This window comes from Mastigoproctus giganteus, chromosome 5 (genome assembly GCF_048544385.1).
Source record: "Mastigoproctus giganteus isolate SK-2022 chromosome 5, ASM4854438v1, whole genome shotgun sequence".
Lineage (NCBI taxonomy): Eukaryota > Metazoa > Arthropoda > Arachnida > Uropygi > Thelyphonidae > Mastigoproctus > Mastigoproctus giganteus.
Window position 1 is genome coordinate 75,521,785 of NC_143579.1, and position 13,964 is coordinate 75,535,748.

Here is a 13,964-nt window from a genome sequence, read left to right on the forward strand (position 1 = left end):
GTTTGGACATATTTCAGGAGTGGAAAGTCATCAATACAAAAGGTTGTATTCCATAAAATGTCTCCTAATGAAACTTTATTTTTGGAAAGTACAAATAAAATTGTGAAAGATGGTAAGTATAATAAATAAATTTTTCTTAATACTTTTTGTGCCTGTATACACTGTATGCACACTCAACATGTACAGGAGCAGTTTCTGTTATCACAAAATGCCGTTTATGTAATGTGTAGTATAATCAAAAATGATTCATTTCCCCCCCCCCCCCATCCACTAAGATTGAGCAAATGTATGTACCTTTTGAAAATGTTTCATTCAAAGTTAAGTTGGCTTAAGTATCAGCTTATTTTTCCCACTGATGGTGATTTGAGAGTTTTTAGAAACAATTTAGGTATCTATATTGTCTGTACTATACTTTTAGAACTTTAAACAGCGATCATTGAAGTACTGTTCTGGTATTTCCTTTCTGATTTCATCTCTTAGGTGGAAAAAGTTATTCAGCATATGGCATTTTAGCCATAGTTCAGACTTCTGTTAAGTAAACAATGTCTTTAGTGCTGCTCTTGTGATTAAAATGGTGTCCTCTGTGGCACCACATGATACAAATGACAGCATATTGATTTTCCCATTTGTAACTCATTTAGCAAGATCTCAGTTTGAATCTCCCAAGACAGGAGCAATTCTTAACTGCCTTTTCAATCAGGGCAGCAGTTAACCAATCTCAGGCAGGAGTAAGGTTTCCCAAATGTTTCAGACCAGACAATATGCAAATCAGTTTATTATGTTAAAATATATATATTTTAACATAATAAACTTTTATGTTTATTATTAAAGCAAAATTTTTTGACACCGATCATTCGGTTTATAAACTTTCCCATGACTTCATAAACCATTACCATTTTTAAAAGTAAAATGGATAAGAATGAAATATTTTCAACTTTTATATATTGTATTTAACATATTTAGCAATTCAATGTATACTGTACGTGCTTTAAATATAGTAAAACAAAGTATGTTTTTGGTGAATGTACTATCATGCATATGTAATGAAAGTGCAAATAACCAATAGTGTCTCCTACTAAGTAAAAGCTATTTCCGATTAGAATTGTTTAATTAATTCATTGTGTGAAGAAACTGTTTGTTATTCTTTCCAGAGTAATTTCATGTTTGCAGTAAGTAAACAAGTAGCTTTTGATAATTTAATGGTAGCTGTATAAGATGCAAAGAGTTTTTATTCACACTTCAGTTTGACTTGCAGAAAGAGACTTCACAGCATTTTTGAAATTTTGTGCTCTGTACAGAGCACAAAATTTCAATGGTTTAAGTGTTTTAAAGAGGGTAGGGAAGATATGGAAGATGCTGTTTTCAGTGGACAATATGATCTCCACCCCAGAATTGGTGGGAAAATTGTGAAATTAAAGAGAGAGAGAGAGAGAGAGAGAGAGAGAGAGAGAGAGAGAGACAGCAAGCCAGAGCCACTTGGAACCAGAATGATGGCAAGTAAATTAAATGTGAATAAGAAATTGCTCAGGTTTATAATTACCATAGTTTTAGGTAAGAGAAAAATTTGTGTCAAGCTTGTGCCTCCTAAAAATTCATATTTTAGCCAAAAAAAAAAAAAAAAAAGGTTTTGCTGTGTTGATCATCTTTCGTATTCAGATGACATGACTTCAGCAGACTTTAATGTTTCTTAAGTGGAAATTGAATGGTCAATGATTTGACACGATCATTGACATTTAACATTTGTAGTTTTAAAGTTTTTTATCTTAAAATTGAAAATTTATTGAGTACTAAGCAGAATCCAGTTATAGCATTACCATTAGTAGAGGCATATGGTGCAAGAAAGCAAGCTTATACATCCTCAGCCAAAAAAAAAAAAAAAAAACACCTGCCATTTCACCCATCCATTAACTCCAAATGCTTGTTTAGTTCTCCCTTGAACTTATTTAAGTTTGAAGTTCAAACTATCAATCATCTGCTGGCTAAAGATGAATTTCTGCACATTGATTCTACAATTCTTTCCTCAGTTTGAATTTGTCCCCTTAGGTGAGTAATCTGAGCAAGAGGAAGAATCACATTAGCATTGAGCTTGTTCCAGCAGCTCTACATCTCTCCTAAAATCAGGCCTCAAGACCTGTATGCAGTACTCAAGGTGTAACCTGACCATTGCCTTATACAAGGGAACAATCACCCCCTTATTCCTGCTAGCAAAATTTCTGTATATCATTGACAAGACACCATGAGCTACTCTTGCAGCCTGTCTGTACTGCTCAGTAAACTTAGCATTAGTAGAGGCATTTGATGCAAGAAAGCAAGCTTATGCAGCATCAGCCAAAAAAAAAAAAAAAACCACTTCCACTTCACCCCTCTGTTCGTTCAAAATACCTGTCCAGCTGAGCCTTAAACTTATTTAGGCTATCAACTTCCACGACAAGGGATGGAAGTCTGTTCCACCAACCAACCACTCGCTGGCTAAAGGCAAATTTCCGCACATCTATCCTACATCTGTCTTTCCTCAGTTTGAATTTATGCCCTCTCAGGTGATTATTCTGAGCGAGAGGAAGAATACCATCAGCATTGAGCATGCTCAAACCATTCAATGCTTTATACACCTCTATCAGATCACCTCGCTGGTGCCTAGTCTCCAGACACTGTAATTTGCAAAACTTAAGCCTTTCTTCGTAAGAGCACCCCTTTGTTCCATTCACTAATCTTGTTGCCCTTCTCTGTACTCGTTCCAGCAGCTCTACATCCTTCTTGAAATGAGGCCTCCAGACCTGTATACAGTACTCTAGGTGAATGGAATTCCCTTGTATAAGGCAATGGCCTGACCATTGCCTTATACAAGGGAATAATCACCTCCTTATCCCTGCTAGAAAAATTCCTATATATCATTGACAATACACCATGAGCTACTCTTGCAGCCCGTCTGCACTGCTCAGAGAACTTCATATCTGCCTGCACAACCACCCCAGGTCCCTTTCATTCTCTACCACTGTCAGTGTAGTACCACAGAGTTGATACATTGCTCTGGGGTTGCTGTTTCCCATGTGTAGTACTTTACATTTGTCAATGTTAAACTTCATTTGCCACCTCTCAGCCCATCTGCTCAACCTTTCCAGATCCTGTTGCAGCAGCATAGTGTCAGTAGTGTCCTTGACAACCCTGCCTACCTTTGTATCGTCTGCAAACTTCAACATTAAGCTTGATATACCATCATCAATATCATTTATGAATACAGAAAACAATAATGGACCCAACACTGAGCCCTGAGGGACTCCACTAATAACATTAGTCCACGATGAGCAGTGTCCATTGATTACCACTCTGTCTTCTCCCCCTCAGCCACCCCTTTATCCACAGCAGCAATTTGCCTCCAATGTCACACTGCTCCAATTTGTGCAGCAGTCTTCCATGTGCAACAGTATCAAAAGCCTTTCTAAGATCCAAGTATATAATATCAAAGTTATTCCCGGCATCCAGTTCTTTTGTGACTGCATCATAGTATCCAATCAAATTGGTCAGGCAAGACTTCCCCTTAACAAAACCATGCTGTGTCCGAGCTATAACTGAAGTCTTGTCTAAATGATCCTGCAGTGCTTCTTTAACTAGTGCCTCCATTAATTTTCCTGGAACAGAAGTTAAACTCACAGGTCTATAATTGCTTGTGTCAGCCTTTGATCCTCCTTTGTGAATTGGGGTCACATTTGCACATCTCCAGTCTGCGGGTACCTCCCCTGAGTCCAAGGAAGCTCTCATAATTATGGCTAAGGGTTTGCTTACTTCCTCTGCTGCCTCCTTTAATATAACTGGATAGATCCCATCCACCCCGGGTGCCTTTCTTGTGTTTATCTTCAACAGTTTCTCCTCCACTTTACTCTCAGTTATTACAAGATTCTCTAGCTTACTGCTCGAGTTGCATACACCTCTGGCTTTCCCCTCGCTAAATAACTTCATATCTGACTGTACAATTACCCCACCCCCCAGGTTCTTTTTGTTCTCCACTGCCCTCAGTGTAGTGCCACCCAGTTGATACATTATTCTGGGGTTACTGCTACCCATATGCAGTACTTTACATTTGTCAATGTTAAACTTCAGTTGCCACCTCTCAGCCCATCTGCTCAACTTTTTGAGATCCTGTTGTGCAGTAGCTTATTATTATTACTGTCATTAACAACCCTGCCAACCTTCATATCGTCTGCCAACTTAGACATTAACCCCGATATACCTTCATCAATATCATTGATAAATAACAGTGAGCCCAACACTGAACCCTGGTGGACTCCACTAATAACATTATCCACTAAGAGCCGTATCCATTGATAACCACTCTGTCTTCTCCCACTCAACCATCCTTTTATCCATTGTAGCAACTTTCCCTTAATGGCATGCTGCTCCAATTTGTATAGTAATCTTCCATGTGCAACAGTAGCAAAAGCTTTCCTGAAATCCAAGTATGTTATATCAAAATTATTTTTTGCATCCAGTTCCTTTGTGACCACATCATAGTATCTAGTCAGATTTGTCAGACAAGACTTCCCCTTAACAAACCCATGCTGTGTCTGAACTATAACTGCAGTCTTGTCCAGATCTTGCATCGCTTCTTTAACCACTGACTCCATTATTTTCCCTGGATTTCTTATGTTCAATTTCAACAATTTCTCCTCCACTTTACTCTCAGTTATTACAAAATCATTTAGCTCCTTTCCAGAGTTTGATAAGCTTCTGGCCCCCACTTCCCTACAGACGTCTTGTGTAAATGTGAATGCTAAATACTCATTCAGTTTTTCAGCTACCTCAGCAGGTTCATCAACAGAAACTGTCAATATCAAGTGGACCAATTTGATTCATCCCCTTCCTTCTAGAGAACTCTTCTTATACTTTAATAATTAATGAGTAAATAAGTTGGCCCTATACTCACCCACTTATGATCCCTTGGTTAGGTTCTGTGCTGTTTAACTTGTGCTTGTTTGAGATGTATGGTATACAATTTTTTATTGTTTGAATTGTATGGTATACAATTTTTGTATACCATAAAAAAATTGGAACTTTTAAAGAGAGTAGAAGGTACACGAAATCTAGATGTTGCAGAAGAGATTGTGCTTAGCAGCAATGAAGAGGAAGAAAATTAAACGAATGTACATTATCTGACATATAAGTATCACAGTTTGTAAGGTAAGACGTCTGTTCAATTATTAATATTTAAGTTACTACTATTATAAAAATAAAGTTATTACTACTATAAAAATGAAGTTTCCGATAGTTATAAAAAATGGTGTATTTTTGTTAGGTTTTGGAATGTAATCCCCCTTTTTGTACTGGTTCTTAGTTCCGTATAACATGGTTTCGCATTACATGAGATTTTGTAGGAACCAAACTACCATGTTATACGAGGGTTACCTGTGTAGTGTAAAAAGCTAAATTGAGTAATTGATGCTACTTAACAATCTTTATTAACTATTTGGAATGGTTGGATGGGGGAATACTTGATAGCCCAAAGTATTTTATAATGGACGTACATTGGAATTATGTGTTAAAACAGAATTAGCATATATTGCTAGGGATACACCAGTGGTGATTTACATTAACTTAAATGCAGCACTGGAACAGATGAGGCTCAAAGCTGAAGATGCAAATAATAAAGGACTCATAGTGGTAGGACCGACTGATGTTGGGAAAAGCACTATCTGTCATATTACATATTATTCTGAATTATGCTGTAAGAAAAGGAAGACGATCCATATTTGTAGATTTAGTAGATTTAGATATTGGTCAGGTAAATGCCATCTTTTAAATATTTAAATGATAATTTTTAATAATTAACTGAAATTTTAGCATAAATACATTTATTTTAATGTTATATTAAAAGAAATATAAATACATTTTTTTATATTATATTAAATTGATCAAAGTTTGAAAAGGCATTTCGAAATATTCTTTAAAATTTTTAAAAGGGCATATTGAATGCAGGTATGTGACATAATACAGAACTCCCCTGCCCCTGCTGTAACCTGGCACCCAAAATGTAGAAAAAGATGATATGAGTTACCTGACATCAAGGTGTCAAACTTTTTAATTTCTGGAAAATGTGCCTTTTTTTTTTTTAAATTCCTGCTTAAACATGCCAATATTTAATCTTTTCTTAGTGGATAGCAGTACTTATTACATATAATAATTGTAAGTTGTAATAAAAAAATTTAAAACATGCTATGTGTTTTACACCTTTTATTAAAAAATAAAAATAATAATAATAAAAAAAAGAACCCTGCTGAAAATTACAAAAAAAAAAAAAAAAAATTTCTAGACATAAAATAGTAACATCAATCTTTTATTCTCTTCTATTTTCCAGTTTAAAAGACCATTAATTATGTGAAATTTCAAACATGTGCATATATTTCTGGTAATTACATATTTATAAACATTATTAAGAAAATTATATATATTTGATAGTTTTAGTTACTTTACAGGTTTAGTTCCAATTTGGCATGCTTCATAGCGTGTGATTTTTGAAACTATGTGTCTTGCTTTCTGCAACATAGAAACCATCTGGAGAGAATATCAGGTTTAATTTTCCCATCTTCAATATATGTAAACAATAATAAATCTTTCAAAAACAAATAGGGTAAGACAATAAGCATTTATTGAACTAGTGAGAGAAGAAAAACTAGTAATGACTAAGAATGATAACGATCCTGTTCAGGTTGCTGACATACTGAATGAGTAATTTGTATCTATGTTCACACATGAGGAATTTTTTAGGGAAGGGGATGCTAGAGGTTTATCAAACTTCTAACGGAGAGCTAAATGATTTTGTAATAACAGAGGAAAGTGGAAGAGATATTGTTGAAGTTAACTATAAGAAAGACACCTGGGATGGATGGGATCTATCCAATTATATTAAGGGAAGCAGAGAAGGAAGTAAGCAAACCATTAGTCATAATTATGAGAGCATAATTGTGACTAATGACTAAAGTTCTGCAAATTGCAATGCCTGGAGAGTAGGCACCTGTGAGGTGATCTGATTGAGGTGTATAAGGCCTTGAATGGATTGAGCAAGCTGAATGCTGATGGGATTCTTCCTCTTGCTCAGATTAAGAACCTGAGGGGGCACAGTTTCAAATTGAGGAAAGACAGTTGTAGAATAGGTATGCAGAAATTTGCCTTTAGCCAGCGGGCAGTTGATTGGTGGAACAGACTTCCATCTTTTGTTGTGGAAGTTGATAGCCTAAATAAATTTAATGCTGAGCTGGACAGACATTTGGAACGAATAGAGGGGGTGAAATGGGAGGTTTTTTTTTTTTTTTTGCTGATGTTACATACACTTGATTTCTTGCATTGTATGCCTCTGCTAATGCTGAGCCCTGGTATTGTGCTATTTTCAAGGAAATGACATCTCCAAAAGTTGAATCTGCTATTTACTTAAAAGCAGTCCAGACAGGCTGCAGCATTAGATGGGGCATTGCTGGGGCATTGTAAGATGAGACACTGATATGACCTGTTTCAAGTTTTGCAGGTCCATCCCAATTATACAACTGGTGGTTTCTTTTAGATAAATGGCAGATTAATGATGCATTTTGTTTGAAAGTAGCATAATACTGGGGCAACTCTGTTGTAGAAACTGATGCTTCTGCACAGCATGTTGGGGAGGCAACAAGAGAAAGCAGTACTCTTGATCTGATTATTAGCAGTGATTTTTCATGCATTTAGAATCTCTAGATAAAGGAGCCAATAGGTGGCAGTGATGATAATATATTGAAATAGGATTTACTTAAGGATATAACTACTCAAGGGTAAAGGGGAGAGATTTTGCTTTTGTGAAGATGGTCTTAGAGTTCTTAAATTCTTTTCAGTAGGAGAAACTGCAAATTCCAGATGGAAAGCATTCAGGGAAGTAATCATAGTAGATACTAAGCTTTTTTTATACTAGCTAAGACATACTGTTCAAGGGTGAAGCCGCCATGTATGTCAAATGAAATAAGACTAGTGGCAGACGAGAAAAATGCATGGAATAAATTAAATATAAATTATCAGGAGACACAGACGCATAGTAGTATAAACAAACTAGTTTGCAACTAAGTCACTAAGAGAATTAAGCAAGCTAAGGCAGATTACAAGCTGTGGTTATTAAATAATGAGACTGTTGCAAAAAAATAAATATAATGAAATATTTCACACTTTACAAGTTATCCCCTTGCATACACTGTTTCATACATTTCTTCCAAACACAGAAGCATTTCTGGAAGTCATCTTCTGTAAGCCCTTTTAATGCTTTGGTCATTTTTTTTTTTCTGAATCTCCTCAATGGACTGAAATGTGTTCCCTTAAGTACACTTATCAGTTTAGGGAAGAGAAAAAAGCCACGGGGAGATATGTCTGGTGAGTAGGATAGTGAATGTTCGTACATACGAATTTGTTTTTTGGCCAGAAACTGGTAAACAGGCAGCATATTGTGTTCAGGAGCATTATCTTGATGGAGCATTCAACCATTTTTCCATGAATCAGGTCTCTTGCTTCAAATTTTTCACCCAACCTTGTAAGAACTTCATTGTAGTATTTTGATTGACAGTCTGATTTGGTGGGATGTATTCAGCCATAATTCCTTTAATATCAAAGAAAACAAGAAGCACGGTTTTCATTTTTGGTGGGGTATTGTTTTGTTGTGTAGTGCATTGATTGTTTTTTAGTTTCTGGGTTGTACTGGCACAGTTAACTTTCGTTGCAAGTAATTATAGTATTCAGAAAGTCTGGATCTTTCTCAGTTTTTTTTTTTTTTTTCCCCAAAACATATTCAGTAACTTAGTTTTCTCATTCTTTGATCTTCATTCAAAATTTTTGGCACCACCTTGGCAAACACTTTTCCATGCCTAAATTTTCAGTTAAAATTTCTGTTTCTTTGTCCATGTTGAGTTATGATGCAACCATTCTAATGCTTAAATGATGATCACTTCTAATCAATGTCCTTATCCAGTCCACATTTTCATCGGTTTACATGGATACTGGATGGCTTGGTCATCCATCATCTTACACATTTTTTCTTTTTTTCTTCCGTCTAAAAATCTAATGCCATTCAAACATGCAAGCTCTTGACATAGCATCTTCTCCATAAACTTGATGTAACAACTCACAACTTTCAGTTGTCTTCTTTAGTTTTGTTAAAAAATTGAAGTTGATTTGTTGCTTGATTGTTTTCTGTCATTTTTCCAGCCAACTGCAAAACACAAGGTAATGAAAACTTGTCTCACTGCAAAGCAAATGAGCATATTGAAACGCAATTTGGTAGCCAACTAAGGAAAGGTTCAAGGTCAACTCTTGTGCCTTTGTTTCACAAGTGGTGCATGGTGTGTAGTGGCTGCATAGACAATCTTGTTATTTTGTAGCCACACCTCATGAGTAGTCTTTGGCTAAGAATGAAAAGAAAAGTAGCAGAGAATTCTTTGCATAAGTTAACATTAGGAGGAAAAGAATGAACCACATCGGCCAACTAGATACAGGTAATTCCTGCCTTTACGAGTTAATTCATTCCTAACGCACTCTTGTAAAGTGAGAATTTATTTCCCCTAGACAATATTAAAACAGGAGTTGCATTCTCAACAATGAAATTTGACCATAGTAATGTTAAATAAAGGTCAACAAAACAGTTTATGCTTAAACAATAATTAATTTATCCAAAGAAATGAAAACATAGCCTTTAAAATCAAGCAAATGATAATAATAGAGAAATTATTTATGCCATACAAATGTTAAAAAAGTTTATTCTTCATCAGCATTGACTAAATGCACACTCATTAATGGTTCTTCACTGATTGTTGGCTCTGCACTCGTTGGTTTATTGGAGGCACAAGGAATCGTCGTCGTCTTTGATATGCTTCAAGAGTCATTTGTTTCCAAGAGTTTTTTTTCTTTATAAATTTCATGATTGCATCCATAAGCATTTTTTAAATCTCTAGCAACTTTCTAGCATGCTCGAAATTTGAATCCTGTGACTTAAATCTCAGTTGCTTTTTCTATGTGTTGAAGAGCTTTCTCAAGCCCCATGACAGTGAAGGAACAAACAAGTTTCAGCTGTTAAATCTTCTTCCTTAGCTTATTCACATTTTGCCATTTCAAGGTTTTCTTTATTTGTGAGCTCTCCAATGTGTGTTTGAAGCAGATCAGTGATGTCAGTTGTAGAAACCTCAAGCTGCAATTGGTTAGCAATATTAATGACTGCTTCTGTTTCATTTTGCATGATCTCTGCTGGTTCTTGAAATCCTTCAAAATTGTCAATAAACTGATGACAGAGTTTATTCCAAACACCCTTCATGTTTTTCTCTGTAATTTTGTCCCAGGCTCATTTTATTATTTAGATTGCATCTAAAATATGGAATTCTTTAAGAGTTGGACCTACCTCCTTATCTCTGCCTGAACAAATAAATGCACCATGTATGCATTTATTTGTTCAGTTAATGTATTGTATTGTATAGCTAAGCTTGTAGTTTGAAATGCCATATTTATGAATGTTTAGCATTTATTTATTGCAATTAATGTAAACCCGGGAACTCGTAAAGCGGGAACTACCTGTATGTGACATAACTATTGATGATCCTGTTCAGATTGCTGAAAAACAATAAATATTTTGCATCTACATTTATACAAGAAGTTTTTAGGGGTGAGAACACCAGAAGTATATAAGTTATAGGTGGGAGCTAATGATTTTGTGATAACAGAAGAAAGTGGAAGAGAAATTGTTAAATCTAAAGGTAATTATGTCAGCTGGGACTAAATAAATTATCCAATTATAATAAAAGAAGCAGCGAAAGAGGTAAACAAACCTTTTACTGTAATTCAGAGAGCATCCTTGGATTCCCAGGAGACTACTACAAATTGGAGGTACGCAAATATCTCTCCTGTGCACAAAGTGGAATCAAAGTGAAGTGAGTAATTGCAGACTTTCTAGCTTGACTTCTGTTCCAGGGGAAAATTATGGAGTCAGTGATTAAAGAAGCATTGCAGATTCATCTTGGCAGGCATATAGACATCCAGAAATCAGAGGATGGATATGTTAAAGAGAGATCTTGTATGACCAGTCTGATTAGCTACTATGATGCAGTAACAAAGGAATGTGATTCAAAAAAAGAAATTGACATACTTAGGTTTCACCAACGCTTTTGACACTGTTCCACAATGAGAGACTGCTGTACAAATTGGAGCAGTGTGGCATTATTATTATTAGCCATATGGTGCAAGCAAGCCTGAGGCTTATGCTGCACCAGCCAAAAAAAAATTGAATTACCCTGAGAGAGAGAGAGAGAGAGAGGGAGAGGGGTAGAAGGGAATCAAGAAAGAGAAGAATAATGATATCCAGCTCAGGACCCTGGGTTGTGCCACGCCCATACTCACCAGATGTGAGCCCCTGTTAGGGGCAAGTTACTGCTACGGATAAAGAGATGGCTGAGTGACAGAAGACAGTGGATTGTTATTAATGGGCACTGCTCTTCTTAGGCCATTGTTTACAGAGGTCTTAACCATCGCAGGGATGCTTTTACACCTGTTTCCACACATCCCCTACTATATGGGCATTTCGGAACCCATTTCCCATATCTTGCATTCGTGTAAGATACGCTGTGTGCAGCTGCCAGGTCTGAGGCTGCACACAGTGTCCGCAACCAAAGATCCTATTGTGGGTAATGACACTAGTGGGGTCATATATGAAATTGAGTGTCCTGATTGTGTGTGTGTGTGGGGGGGTGTTACGTGGGGGAAACAAAATGCAGATTGCGGGATCATTATTTTGCAAATTCAACTGTAACCATAGTTCGTGTTGCAGACCTACTGAGATGTATGTGGTACATATAGATTGTCGGTCATCCTGCAATCACTATAGCTGATGAAGGTGCCACTGCTGCCGAAACCTCCTGTGTTACTGGTTCTAGTGATTTTAAACAACTTTTATCGCTTTTAATTTTATATATTTAATTCTTGTTATACAACATTTATTTTATTTTGTTTTAATATTTTAATATACAGTTATATGATCAGTACACATGTATTTTATTTTATATTATATTATCATAATAAAGGCATTTTATAGATTCAGGTCAGTGTTATTTAGTAGCATAACAGATGAATTACAGAGTTCCTGACTCCAGAGGCCTTTTCAATGAATAATTTTCAGTATTTATGAATAATATGATGAAGGTATATCAAACTTATTTTCTAAGTTGAATAAACTAAATGCTGAAGGCATCCTTACTCATTCTCAGAAAACACATATAATGGAATATAAATTTTAATTTGAAAAAGATGGCTGCAGGAAGATGTGTTAAAATTTGCTTTCAGCCAGAGAGCAATTCATTGTTGGCATAAACTGCAGTCTGGTCTTATAGAAGTGAATAGTTTGAATAAATTTAAAGAAGCATTATACAAATTATTAGAGGAAATGGACAGATGAGGTGGATAGTTTTTTTTTATTATTATTTATTTTTTTTATTCTGCAGAAGTTGTATAAGTTTGCTTCTGTGCATAATTTTCCAATATTCATAATAATACTATTTTGTGAAGGCAAAGTTTGTTCTACTGTGATTAGTAAGACCATATTAGCATTAGTAGAGACATGTAATGCAAGAAAGCAAGCTTACACAGAATTGAAGGGAAAAAAACTTCTCACTTCACCCATCCATTCGCTCCAAAAGTTTGTCCAGTTCTTCTTGAATTTATTTAAGCTATCAACTTCCACAATGACCGATGGAAGTTTGTTCCAGCAATCAACCACTCTTTAGCTAAAGGCAAATTTTTGCACATCTATTCTACAACTCAATTTGAATTTATGCCCTCTCAAGTGTGTAATCTGAGGAAGAGGAAGAATCCCATCAGCATTGAGCTTGCTGAAACCATTCAAGGCCTTATACACCTCAGTCAGATCACCTTGAAGGTGCCTAGTCTCCAGACATTGCAATTTGCAGAACTTAAGTTGTTCTTGATAAGAGCAACCCTTTGTTCCTTTCACCAATATCGTTGGTGAAAGGAACAAAGCACTCTATACTGCACTCGATAATGCACTCTGTACTCGCTCCAGCATCTCTACATCCTTTCTAAAATTAGGCCTCCAGACCTGTATGCAGTACTTAAGGTGTGGGCTGACCATTTCCTTATGCAAAGGAATAATCACCTCCTTATTCCTGCTAGCAAAATTCTTGTATATCATTGACAAGACCCCATGAGCTGCTCTGGTAGCCTGTCTGCAGTGCTTAGAAAACTTCATATCTGACTGCACAATTAACTTACGGTCTTTTTCATTCTGCACTACCCAGAGTGTAGTACCGCACAGTTGATATTTTACTCTGGGGTTACTTCTACTCGTATGCAGTAATTTGAATTTGTCAATGTTAAACTTCAGTTGCCACCTCTCAACCCATCTGCCCAACTTTTCTAGATCCTGTTACAGTAGTGTGCTGTCATTACTGTCATTAACAACTCTGCCAACCTTTCTATCATCTGCAAACTTGGACATTAGGCCTGATATACCTTCATCAATATCATCCATGAAGAGCAGTGTCCATTGATTACCACTCTGTCTTCTCCCATTCAACCATTCCTTTATCCTTAGCAGCAACTTGCCCTTAATACCACACTGCCCCAATTTGTACAGCAGTTTTCTGTATGGCCCGGGTGCCAAGCGATTGTGACTGAGCGAATTCTTTGTGCTTAAAGAGTGATTTTCCAAAAGTGATATTATAGTTCTTTTACGTTCCTGCCCTTAAAGCAATTTATTTGTTCAGTAAGAGCTCTTGTTAAAAAAGTACTTTACAGAGCAGGAAAGGAAAGTCACTTTTCTTTATTTCTTATATATTTATTACTAACACCTACTACTTCTCGCTTGGTCACACCAGGCACTGCTCCTGTCTCCTCGTGGCGGGACCGGAAATCTTGGCAGAACAGTTAATCTGCAATGGGCCAAAAGGAGCAATTATGTAACACAATAAGTTTTT

The 13,964-nt window shown here is 36.2% G+C and overlaps 1 protein-coding gene across 2 annotated transcripts in view; it reads left to right on the forward strand.

The window, feature by feature from the left end:
- RagC-D (Ras-related GTP binding C/D) overlaps positions 1 to 13,964 on the forward strand; it is a 166,652-nt gene that overhangs the window by 64,309 nt on the left and 88,379 nt on the right. For both annotated transcript variants that reach the window (XM_090373298.1, XM_090373299.1), the window contains one exon: positions 18 to 112. In XM_090373298.1, coding sequence (XP_090229424.1) covers positions 18 to 112 — 95 coding nt within the window. The remainder of the gene's footprint in view (positions 1 to 17; positions 113 to 13,964) is intronic.